The sequence below is a fragment of the Ornithodoros turicata genome, chromosome 2 (genome assembly GCF_037126465.1).
Source record: "Ornithodoros turicata isolate Travis chromosome 2, ASM3712646v1, whole genome shotgun sequence".
Classification (NCBI taxonomy): domain Eukaryota; kingdom Metazoa; phylum Arthropoda; class Arachnida; order Ixodida; family Argasidae; genus Ornithodoros; species Ornithodoros turicata.
In genome coordinates, this window is record NC_088202.1 from 140,293,170 (window position 1) to 140,306,190 (window position 13,021).

Sequence of the window (13,021 nt, forward strand, 5' to 3'; positions counted from 1 at the left end):
AACATGGCTGTCTCAAGTACATATGTTTGACGGACAGACAAACTGACTCTTTCTGTCCTCTCTCAGAGCTTTTGCACACCCGCTCATCCATCCAAACACAAGGTAGGGCGAGGGTCATGTTGTCGTCTTGTGGGTTTGTGCGGTCCCTGATGAAGTCGTCCTCTGAAGGAGATCTCTGATGCATTCATCAGAATCCTTGCATGTGATACCCTGATACCCTTACGCAAACCTAATGGCCCCAGGAATGGGGTTAGGATGGTCGCCACAAAAAAAAAGCCAACTCCACGCTCACAACCAACAGACCTCTATGTATTTTTATTAGGTTTACTGTCAGGCACCAGGATCCTATTTAGACCACTACTTAGACCACCTCAGCTGCGTGAGGGGCCGTCGAATACTTCGGAGTAGGCCTCTGGAACTGCACCGGAAGGCCGTTTTCCGCGAGCACCGACGAAACCTGGTGGCACAGCCAGGTGTTCCCGACGACGACCTCGGGCTCCAAGGAAACCCGGAGGGGCGGCTGTCTCGGCTGCGTTCTGCAATGATCGCTTGCCGCCGTTCAGGTACGCCAGGGCGTCTCGGCTTGGAAGGAAGTCCGTCAAGAAACGTGCCAGGTCGGCGTTGTCCTGCTCACACATATGTGCATTTTTTAATGAAACGTTAGGAGAAAGAAGTTTTGGATCGTACACCAACAATATGGCCACACTCGAGAGCAATGACGACTTTTGTTCTGATTTCATTGTAACGATGACTCGAGTTATAAAATAACAGACTAAACAAAATTAATGCTAAATGTGCAGGCAAAACAGCTTGAAGTACCTAACATCCTGGAATTGCTAATGGTTTTTCGCGTACATATATAGCGTAAAAAAAGGCAAAATATATTGTAGTACGTGTATGGGTGTTTTAATACCAGATTTCGGCCTCATATTCACTGTTTTTGCTGTTTTTTTACTTCTAATTAGTGTCGTATTCTACACCACGAAAGAGATACAAAAAGTATCCCCAGGTTATGGCATACTGTTTCGTTTCTCTTCGCTCTTTACTTTTCGCTTTTCTCTTATAAAGCCGTTCGGGAATGTATCTACAAACCTTCTTCAAAATGAAGTGCAGAATAGTGTTCCCAAAACATCGAATTGGACCTGTAAGTATTTCCATCGAGTACTAAAAGCGCTAAAAACACGCAGAGAGGACGACACACGCAGGTAGCGCTTTCTGTTTTACTTTTTTATGCTACCTGTGCGTCTCATCCTTTCTGTGTTCTTTGAGGTGACGTACACACGGGCAACTTTTTTTTAGCAACACGGACCAACTCGAACCAACGTCTTATAACCAACTTCGAGACGGTGCAATATTCGCGTTCACACATAGCAAAGCGGTAGCCCCCCACACAACCAACCTTACAGCAATTGGAGGATGTGGGGTCAAATTCAACTGATGATGCCTTTTCTAAATCAGACTTGTGCGTAACGCGTTACTAGTAATTGCGTTACTTGTAATCAATTACTTTTATGAGTAATTTTTTTAGTAATTAGTTACTTTACTGTCAAAGTAATTTTTCGAGTAATCAATTACTTTTCTGAGTAATCGATTACTCAGTAATTGATTACTTTTCCGGTAGAGATTAACTCATCTTTCAGATGTTCTGCCCCAAGTCAAGACCCTTGTGCAGTGAGCCTTTTTTGGACCGTTCTACTATATACCAATCGGAGGTCATTGTAATAAGGTTTTGGAATTTCAGGGTCTCTTTCCCTAATCTCTTACTACACCAGTGTGATGGTACCATTGTGGTAGCTTTGGAGGTGTAGTGAGTCATGGGAAGATCCACGCAATGCTCTTCCACAATCGGGTCAACGTCTTTACCAGGCGATAAATACAGTAGATGTACAGATCTACTTGTCCTGCGCGTTTTTGTTTTTCCTGTTATTTCAGTTGTTCCGCTGTTGAACGATTTCTTTCTCCCCCCCTCTGAGGCACACAAAGACAGGTATAATTTGGGTGAATGCAGAGTAACGACCGGAGTAACGCGTTACTTTTCTACTCGTTCCTCAATTACATTTGGAGTCCAGTAATTGGTAACGGTAATCAATTACTTTTTTCGAGTAACGGGCACAAGTCTGCTTTTCTTCAACTGCCATTACTCAAACCAAAGTCAGTCTATTTCGAGAAAAGATCATCATTATGGTAAAAAAAAAAAAAAAAATCCTCTTGATATGTTTGTGTGCATCATTTTGAAACCATGCGAGTTAGTGCGGCACGAACATTTCCCGTCGCTTCTGCCACATTTCTCTGCTGTGGGGAAATGCAGTGGGCGGTCTCCAAAAAAAAGATTCTTTTCTCCGTGTTTGCGGCACGCTGCAGACAAATGCGACAATACGTGGGTAGAGGGTGTGGGTGGTGATGCTCACACGTGACTAACCGGCTAAAACTTCAGTGAAACGTCACGGGAGCTAATGAGGGGTGATTCCCCTGTTTCCTCTTAACCACAGGGGAAAGTCCACTACCGGTTCTTAGAACAAAATATGTGATTGATTGATTGATTTTTAAAAGAAAAAAATTGAGATGTTAAGTCTCGATCCACTCGGGACTGGCTACTCCAGGACGCGTTATTAAGAAAAGAAAGGGAAACTACACAAAACTCGACGCTTTGAAACGGAATGGAAACAGAATAAATCACACATCACCACATCACCACCTAGCTTGGCACCAAAAGCGAAATCTCAATGCGCAGAAACAATGGGCGTCATAATGTGTCCGAGAGGTCCGTCGAGACGAGAAATTGCACAATGGCGCGCATGGCAGGTATGAGGAACAAAATATGTAAAGCCCTGGACATACGTCCATTTCTTGGGAAATGTCTCGCGGAAGAGTCGTTCGGAGTGGAATGCTCGTCCCGGAAACAGTTATTCTGAACTCTCCCTTCAACTAAAACGAGTTGCTTCCATACACAGACAGATTTTTATTTATTTATTATTATTACTTTTTTTTTTTTGCAGAGCCCGTTACCGTGAAGTGGTGAAGAGCCTTTGTACTATACAGACAAACTCACCAATGAGTCTGCTCGTCCTGATGCCACACCTGTCGGAGAGTACAGCACGTACTGAGATTTCACGCTAGTGGGTAGAGATGTCACAGCCAGCAATGCTATGTACGTGGCGAAGACGTAAATGTATTGCTGGTGGTAAATTTCCCGCCGAGGATGCATTCTTCTGACCAAAAAGAGGCAAGAGTTCTTATAAGACATGCTACGTAGTAAAGATACCGTTTGAGATATCACGCAACCTCTAATGTATAGTGACAAAATGTGCCAGTAGAGAGGACAGAATTTGTTATGATATATGCGTTTCTGAAGTGGAGCGCTATTCGAAGAAATCACGAGAAAAAAAAAAGAGTACTTCAATCTGCCTGTCCTCTGAAGACTCATCTTCACCAACCGGCTTTGTCACGGTACACTACAGCTGTCTATACGTAACTTAACAATGAAATCACGATTCTGAGAATGTGACACTCCAAGGATAAGTTCTCTTAAGCGCGGACCCCATAACAAGCGACACGCGACGCGCTGCAGAATTTGTCGCTGTCGCGTCTGGTCATGGCGCGACTTCCTGGTCCATTTGAGCAGCGACATTTCGTCACCGAGAAATGATGTTTTTGGAGATTTTATTCGAGCTAAGTTGTAAATTGCCATAAATATACCAAAAATAGTATTTCATTCGTCAAAACGAGGAGAAATTGTAATGAAGTTGCTATGTAATATTCGCCGTGAAGTACCCAACGCCCCGCCCACTTCTTCGTCTGCTAGTTTTGTTGGTTGCCCTCTCCACTCTCTCCCTTGCCCACGCGTTCAGTTCTTGTTTCACGCCGCCAAATCTAGCTGGTTTTGTCAAACAACAGGCAACGAACTCAGCGACATGCTACAAATATCTACTGGGAGTAGATGCAGAAATATTGAGCCGCGACAAAGCTTTTTTGACGCTCGTGTGGCGGCAGTGACGTCGATTTTGTCGCTTCTCGCGTGTATCTGCCGCGTGTCGCTTGTTATGGGATTCGGGCTTTAAAGGCTATCAGTGTACAGAAATGTTCGTGCGTATAGCCATATTTTGCGAGACTGCTACGTTCTTCCAAGTCAGCAAAAGTACCATTGCGACCAGGTCAACGGCACCAGAAAATCAGTGGGTGCACTTAAATACATTCATCGTATACTGGTTATTCACCTTCCGATGAACAGGGCAGCACACAGTTAGCGAGTATAGATATAGCGACCATCGACGCTTTGCTTTCTCAATGTATTCGACATAGAACAAAGTATACAAAGCAAAACAAAGCAGGGTTCGGAAAAACCCGTTTTTTTTTAAAAAAAGCCCGCCCCAGTGGGTTTTTTCGGGTTTTTCGGGTGGGTTTTTCGGGTGCTGGGATTTTTTTTTCGAACTGCTGCATATGACACGCAACAGCCGTTCTCCACCTATTTTTCATGTTTCTGGGAGAAATAATTGTTTGCCGCTGTAGAATTTACGGTAAAGTAATCTCCGAAGCAGTCGTCCCCTCGACAACGATTAGAAAAAAAATACCATCAATGTAGGTTATGGAACGACTGCACGCGATAAAGCGCACGCTTGCATAGCAACGAAGAGGCAAATCCCGGAGACAGCGAGTTTCACCATATCACCTCACCACCTTCACCACCTCATATTTCTCGATACGCGAAGGGAGATGAAACGTTTTCCTTCTTTTCTTTTTTTTTTCCTTCGTTTCTGTATTTCACCCGTGTGTGGGCTTTATTGGGTTTTTCAGCCCCGGGTGGACCCAAAAAAACCCGGGTGGTTTTTTTTAAACTGGGTCCATTCGGCGAACCCTGAAACAAAGTACCTTGCGCGTAAACCTACTTTCAATTACTAAACGGTTTACAGTACCGGAACGGTCCCCAATAATTTTACTTGCTATATGCTTGTGGGTGCCTGATAATTGAGCAGACCTTTGTAGAGACTGGAGCCAACTACTACACCATTCCAATTATCCCGAAGTACGTGAATCATCATACTGTTCAGTCAGCGCAAACAAACTGGTGTAGTAGTTTCTTTGTCGGCCATCTTAAACACGGTAGTTTTTTTTCTTTTTTTCTTACAATAACGAGGTCTACTTCATGGCGTGTAAAAATAAGCTGAAATGCACGGTTGGCATTCAGAAAAATGGAGAGCTGAAACTTCAGATGAATATCTTCCCTCGTAAATTAGTGCGGAACAAGTTTGTTGCACTCAGCAGTACCTTCCTGTATAGAGGGGCGCACAGACCGTCGTACCCGAATAACATCTGAATAGCATTGGTGAAGGGCAGACTTGTACGTATCTTGAGTACGTACTCAAAACACATTATTTTAAATACTTTTTCCGGTATTTTAGTACTCTACTCAATACTTTTTTGCGACAAGTATTTGTAATGTATTTAAAATACTTTTTTCGATATTTGCTACTCAGTACTCAAAATACTTTCCTTCCTCGTCAAGCCATATCCAGCACGCTTCCCGCCGTGCCGAGATTTTCAGCTCACTGGAATTTAACTCCCTTTTCCTTCTTTTTCCTTTTTCGGGAATTCGCGAATCTGTCATTTATCCTCTTGTACAATAGGCTGGTCCCAAGCCTGGCTTTGCTTGTCAATAGCCAACCTCGTCAGAAAACCGTTCCTATTCATATTGCCAGGTGAATAACCAGGGGATTAGGTACAAGATAATCTTGGCATTTATTTCCTTGGTCATCAAAGCAATAAACATGTGCCAGAGGTTGAAAGACCCGAACCGACACACAGGAGGGATTACGAAGTTTTGGGTCAGAACATATCAACAAAGTTTACTTGGGTTCACCAAAGTTCACCAAACATTACTTGACACCAAGACGTTGCAAATGAAAGATATGCATGGCTGATGAAGTTTATTCTCTTCATTTGTAAGGCCACGTTCAGAATACGCGTTTCACTTACTGCTAATAAGTACTTTAAAGAGTATCTTAAATACTTCTTAGAGTATTTAGTACTCTACTCAGATTACTTTCAGTTTTGAGTATTTTGTACTCTACTCAGATTACTTTCAGTTTTGAGTATTTTGTACTCTATTTTAAATACTTTTTCCGTAGAGTATTTAGTATCTTATTTTAAATACTTTCTCGCAGTATTTCGTACACGTCTGGTGAAGGGCCCTAAAGATTGCAGCCTATGATGAAAGAGCAGACGTATATTTCCTCCCTCGGCGACACCGTCATCGCTCTAACGGTGCAACCATGCTTTACGTGACAGACGACATGCCGATAAACGGTCTTCTATAGACACGCAACGCACATATCTCCCTTGAACTGGTCTACGCCCTCATTCTCCCAACACTTAGTCACACCACGCAAAGCGCAGATACGCGCAAGGGCTCACCTCAGACCACGAGTTCGCACGTCCGGCAGCCGCAACTACACCAGAAAACGCACAACGCCCGCGTTTAGACTCCCCACCTTATATATAGGCGCCGTATCCGACCAGTAACAGCAGACCACTACCATTACAGGTGACACGTTGGAGACTTGCTAACACGATTTACCGAACGGATCCACTAATGAACATTCAGGTCGTGGTGTCGCCGACTCATGTGAGAGGTTTTTAATCTGCTTAGTGACCCTGTCGACGACTTGTATGTCTTCATTTGAGAAGGAACGCAATCAGCTCTGCGTCTCTTTCTCGAAACGCTGATGCCGCTGGCTTCACGTCCATCACGTTTGGCTGGTCGTTGGCGTTCATTATTAGACTGCACATAGTGCGTTCCCGTGAGTAATTATTGCGTTTTTTTCTGTTGCTTTTCTCTTTTTTTTTCATATATTCCTGGTTCGTTGTGTTTCCTTCACGTTTATGCACGGCGGAATATGTGTTGCTAGACATGAAAGGTCAAGTGGAGCCGTGTTTGCACTCGTGGTGTACTAACCGGTTTCTGACTTGAACTGACATTGTGTAAGAGATAAACTGATGTTCTGAGGCTGGGGGGGAACAACATAGAAGGGACAGATACAAACAAAGCCTCAAATTGCCTAAGAAATTGCCTTTCCTAAGAAAGAAATTGCCTAAGAAATTGCCTAAGAAATTGCCTTTCTTAGGCAATTTGAGGCTTTGTTTGTATCTGTCCCTTCTATGTTGTTCCAGCCTCAGAACATCAGTTTATCTCTTGTTCAACAGGTGCCGCTTGCGTCGATTTCCGTCGTATGAATGTGTGTATGAGTGAGCAAAAATGTAAGAGTGAAAGGAGGGTGAGTGAGAGTGAGTGGCTGGTTTATCGTCCCTTCAGATGACGCACCCCGAAAGTCACTGGGGAGGCGTGTTAGCTTAGCTCAATTGGTAGAGCCCTGGACCGGCAATCCAGAAGATGTGGGTTCGATCCCTACAGCTGGCTAACCTTTTCAGTGACTTTCATCTGACATTGTGTTACATGGCCGTTGTGCATGTGTTACAATATGTACGCGCGCTGGCGTAAGCGTTCACGAGCGCACAAACGACGAATGCCGAATGCAAATATAGCCAATCGAAGGCGAGAGAGAGAGAGAGAGAGAAAAAAAAAGGAGGACATTAGGCGAATGCTTAAGACAATGCGACTCTTCTAGGTCACATACCGTGTACAGTTTCGCTAGCCGACTACAATTATTCAGAATGGTGCAGAGCAGCGCATGTGTACCACACAAGTATATGTAGCGTGTGCCGTTCGCTAGGACAAGAAAGACGAGGTACGTGGTAAAAGCTGAACGTCCTTATTGCAGCGCGACTTCAAAAAAAAGAAAAGAAAAGGCAAAGAAGAAACACAGATAACGACGGATTCTGATTTATTGCTACAGACTGTCTCCATTCATGACTGCTCCTCGGACAAAATGGGCCCTCTTACATGGTTGAGGCATTCTGCCAAGTGGGCTAGAGTAGAGAGTAGTAGAAGTAGCTGCGTTTTGGAGCTTGGTGACGCCCGAGTTTGGGGTCTGCTGCTCCATTTCTTTTAGTTGAGGAGTATGTTCCTCTTCTTCGCTTGTATGTCGGCTGGGGGGAGGGGGTTAGCTGGATTAGATAGCTTGTTGATTATTACATTTATAGATCGCAGGAGGATCATCCTTTGCACTTTGGATCTATCTGCTGATTGTCAACATGCGGAGTTTCTTCTTCAGTGGACCTGTCCTAATATTTCTGCACGATTTGCGTTTCTTTGAGGAAGTCACACAGCACACTGAGTGCAATTTTTCGATCTGAGCTTGTATTCCAATTGCCCATTATCTTGGCAAAGGTGAGAGGCGTGTGACTAAGCTTTCTTAGTTCCTTGTCTAATTGTTCACGTTCTTTGGAGAACTTCTTGCACTGAGTGATGACATGGTGGGTGGTATCGGGAAGCATACACGTTGAGCAGTCAGGAGAGTCTGCTTTGCCCTGCTTGAAGAGGACTGAGTTGGTGGGCAGGACTCCGAGACGTATGCGGTGAATCAATGTGGTGTATTCCCGTTTTATGTTGACAGGTATGGAATACTTGAGCTCTGGATCAATGTGTTTGATGATCAATGTGTTTCTTCTGATCGCAGTGTTTTCAGCCAGAGTTTCTTCGCGTAGCCAAGTGGGCTAGATATGGTAGTTGCAGTAGTAGTGAAATGCGCTGCTATAGGATCTGGAATACGAGAAAGGCTGAGTGCGGAAATGGAAGTCGGCTGTTGACGGAAAATGGTTGGTGGACGAATTTTCACTTTTGAATGAATGTGCTGAAGGAAAGTATCGACAGTTTCTGAGACTGGAATGCTACCCATCTCTGTGGTATTCATTTTCTTTCTAGTATAATCTAGTTTACGGCAAATAGAGAAAATGAATTAGTAGTAAATGTAATAAACCATTATTGCTCCGTAGTCGAAACACCATTGAATATCTACCGCTAACAATCCTGCCGTAATTTGCTGCTTTTACTAACCGTTAAGTACTTCAGTTGAATGATGGCAGTTAAAGCAAAGGCACCAGCGGATTCGAACCCACACCCTCTGATTACCGGTCAGAGATGCTACAAATTACGCCATGCTAGCTACTCTCTTTTCAACGTACTAGGCCCACGATTAGAAACCACAGGGACATGCATTCGCCCTCAACAGGGTGTTGTGAGGCTTGTGTTGTGTTTTTTTCCTTGTATGTTTAATTGCTTCATCCACGACCTTATTAAGCACTCTGCAAGGAAGGAACCTAGCCGTATGATTCGACACTACGTATATCCGACCACTTGCCGGTGTATATTAATAGGCGAGGCTGTAAAGAATATTTGTTGCCCAGTAAAATCTGCACAAAGAAATTGTTTTGCTTGTTGCCTAATATATGTATTGACAACTGTATAGGATGGGACAATGGGATATGGGACGGGATTAGGAAAAGATCTTCCCGGAACAGCACCGCAAGCGGTACTGCCCCGACGACCTTGTTATCGGCCGCGCGTTCAAAGACACGGCCCACCCAGGGGCGGACCGCGTTATCAAGGGGCCCTTCTCCAAAAATGAAGGACCGGCTCCGTTTCGCCTCCCTCCACCGCGAAAGATCCTGGCCCAAAGGCGAAAGATCAATACGCGGATTTGAAGGGAGGGAGCGAGACGGGATATGGTACTGACATAGCACATATGGTACCGGCGTATCCAAGTGGACACAGCACCTGCTGACTCTTTCAGGGTCATACTAAAGAGACAGAGCTGACGGTATCAAACCTTGTCCCGTGTCAGGTTTACCATGGGTTTTCCAGCAGGCTTTCCGGGTAGATCCCGGCACAGTTCGTCCTGAAGTTGGCCCATGACGCATACTAACACCCCCATCTCGCCATTCCTGTCGCTGTCACCTCTCCCTTTTCACGCGTCTTTACACCGCTTATAGCCGCAGCTGTCTCGTGGTGCGAACACGGAATTTAAAAAAGCAGCGGCATGTTAAGGCGTCCCGCTCGTTGGTGATAGCTAAGGTCATGCTGATAACACTGGGAGGTGGTGGGTTCGAATCCCACCACCGGCTGTGCTGTCTGAGGTTCTCCCTGGGTTTCCACAAGACCTTCCAGGCGAATGTCGGCACAGTTGCCCCTGAAGTCGGCCCAGGACGCACTCTAGCTCTCCTGTCTCCCCACTCCTTCCTGCTGTCCTCTCTCCACCTGTCGACATCTGTACGCCACTCATAGCCGTAGTTGTTTCGCGGCGCCAACACGGTACAAAATAAGATGATTTAAAATCGTAGCATCTAATCTCAAAACCGGCCTCGGTGACTCAGTCGGTAGCGTGTTCGCCTTCTGATCCCGAGATCGCGGGTTCGAACCCGGCCGAGGACGCCAGCAACTTAGTGGCAGGGTACAAGTTGTTTAGACACGCCGTCTTCCGCGAAGGACGTTAAATACGGGGTGCCGTATGTGGTGAAGTTTCATCGCACGTTGAAGAACCCTCAGGTGGGCAAAAGCAATCCACAGACCGACCGCTGTGACGTCGCTCATGATCTCAGTTGTCTCGCGACGTAAAGCCCTAATTATATCTAACTTCAAAAGTAAGCTACATACAATTCTTTAAAAGTTACATGTATTCCTGAGTTTTTAGGGCTCAGCTCTTATAGGCGCCCGTGGAGCAGCGTCGGCGCTGTAACCGGCAGAGCGAACGAGGAGCGAAGCGAAGGGTAAAAGTACGAGAGTGCGTGAGGAGGAAAGCAGCGGGGAAGCGTACGACGAGAGTGAAGAGGGCGCGAGGAGGAAAGCGGAGAAGGAGGGCACGCTTGCGAAGCCGGAACGCGTCTTGTTGCAGTTCGGTGAGCCTGGCTCCAAACTTTCGACTGGAACCGCGGTGGCCGCAAAATCGCGAACGGTCACTCAACAGAGACATTCAGCAAAACTGGATAGCTATCGAAAGGCGTGCAGTCACGTGCGCTATCGATAAGAAGACGAAAATATCGGTGAGGAGATGCCAGCAACCCGTTGTGCAGGCGAGTGCCATCACCATACACAAATCGCAGAGGCATGTATGAAAAAAAGTCGTGTACTCCTATTCCAAGAGTCATCTGCAAAAGTTGCTATACGTGTCACGGAGTCTCCCTACAGTCGCGCTATAGACGTCACCGGGCTGTATCTCACCAACGTGGACAACGAGTTCGCAAAGACTTCACGAACTGGGATAGGAGTGCTACCTGAATAAAAACAGCGGTGAATAACTCCACCTCAACAGCTGCGCTCAAATTTCGCATTACCGACTAGTGTAATCGAAAAGTGATTTTTTTTTCCGCATAAATATATGCAGGTATATTTCCAAGGCAGTATCGGCTGGGCAGGAACAAAGCACACAAACCCAAGAAGTAGAAAGTTGAGCATAAAAGAAACGTATTGGGCCCGTTGGGGATGTTCCTGATTGACTGTTTGCGCTACATGTGTGCGGTCATTACGTTTTCGAAGTCCTCAGTTTGCTCAAGAGCAACGCGCATCACAATGCCTATGCCCGTCGTTCCCCCGAGCTGATGCTTGAGTCAGTCATATCGTATAGTGCTTACGTAAGCCTCGCCGGCAGCACGTCCGTGGAAAAATATTGGTCTCTCTTATTTCTGTCCAGACGATAAATATGGAAAAATATTGCCGTTGAAGTGCAGGAACGACAGCGCCAGAACCTCTCGCGAAAAAGTGAAATGCGGACGGGTTTTTCGGAAGCCTGCATAGAAAATAAAACATAACTTCCTCTATTTCTTCTGCTGAATACGGGTACGCTTGTATAGAGCTGCCCTACATGGTGGGATTTTGAGTGGCATTTGACGCAGTGGCGGATCCCGGGGAAGGGGGGGATTGCCCCACAGAACATTAGTTTAAGCATTAGGTATCCCCCCCCCCCTACTATGGGCTTCGAAAAAGGAAGCGCCACTCTCTCCCCAAAGTGAGGGTCTGATCTGGCGCGGATATTGGAGACGATCGAGGAAAACGTGGGTTTCGCCATCAATCAAGAAATTGATATACTGATGCATCGAAACGTCGGAAGGCAGCAAATTCCTAAGGGACGTTTACCAAGATGAGCTTAGGGTCATTGACTTAGGAATCAATTTGTCCGTACCATCAAAAGGGTAGAGACGGAAGTAACGACGTCATCAGCCAGTCATCAGTCATATCATCAGTATACGGGTCACAGGTCTACATTCGCGTAGAAGCTATACAGTTAGTATATGTAGTGTTAGATAGTGTTAAGTTATACAGTAGTAGTTATACAGTTGTAAACATAAAATGGTTTAATATCGTGATTTCGTCGTTTCGTGGGAAGAGGAAAGTGGAAAGAGGAAAAGTGGTTACAAACGGTGTATGGTGGGTTGAACCAGCGGGGTTTAAGTAATTGTTGCATTAGATATATCCATTAGATATATCTCGGCTTATTCTTCTTTTTTTTTTTTTCTTCTGCGAAGCATCGCTTTAAATCGCCGGGTTTAATACTGAGTGCATTTCACAGAAAACAACTAATGGTGCAAAGCAATCCCTGCTGCAAAGATGGCGGGCATTGTAAAATGTCATCTTCCTCTCACAATACCAATTTTTGATGCGGACTCTTCTTGTATTTCTATGTTAGCCCTATTATTTCGAATCATATCCCCTATTATATTTAATCACACAATCGTTAACCTGTAATCGAATAAAATCATTTCTTATACTTCGTATTTTAACTCTCTTCCCCTTTTCAGACGACGGACGATTTGCCACGCCATGTGAGCTTCAATGAAACTCAGGCAGCTGGCATTTGAAGAGACGCCTTTCAGTCAATAACTCGTATTACCACCAGTGTACGTAGTTGGTGCGCCTCTATTTTACCATTACATCTCAGCATGGCCTCAAACGCCTCCTGTCGCGCAGCGCTGCCGCAGGCGTAACAAATAACCACGCAAATAACACGGTTCAACGTAACCGAAATAAAAGTACGCGCTTGTTAGAGTAACCTATGGCCAGTATCGTTCATTCACTTACGCGCTCTTCGAACAAGTTGAGGTTTTGTCATTTATTTTATTTTATTTCAACTTTACTACT

The 13,021-nt window shown here is 45.2% G+C and overlaps 1 protein-coding gene across 5 annotated transcripts in view; it reads right to left on the reverse strand.

Moving 5' to 3' along the window:
* Positions 1 to 300: 300 nt before the first annotated feature.
* Positions 301 to 13,021, reverse strand: part of LOC135384163 (short stature homeobox protein 2-like) — a 127,165-nt gene continuing 114,444 nt past the window's right edge. For all 5 annotated transcript variants that reach the window (XM_064613385.1, XM_064613386.1, XM_064613382.1 and 2 more), the window contains exons 5-6: positions 3,050 to 3,209; positions 301 to 626 (exon numbers count right to left, since the gene is read on the reverse strand). In XM_064613385.1, the coding sequence (XP_064469455.1) occupies positions 372 to 626; positions 3,050 to 3,209 (415 nt within the window). In that variant the 3' untranslated portion in view covers positions 301 to 371. The remainder of the gene's footprint in view (positions 627 to 3,049; positions 3,210 to 13,021) is intronic.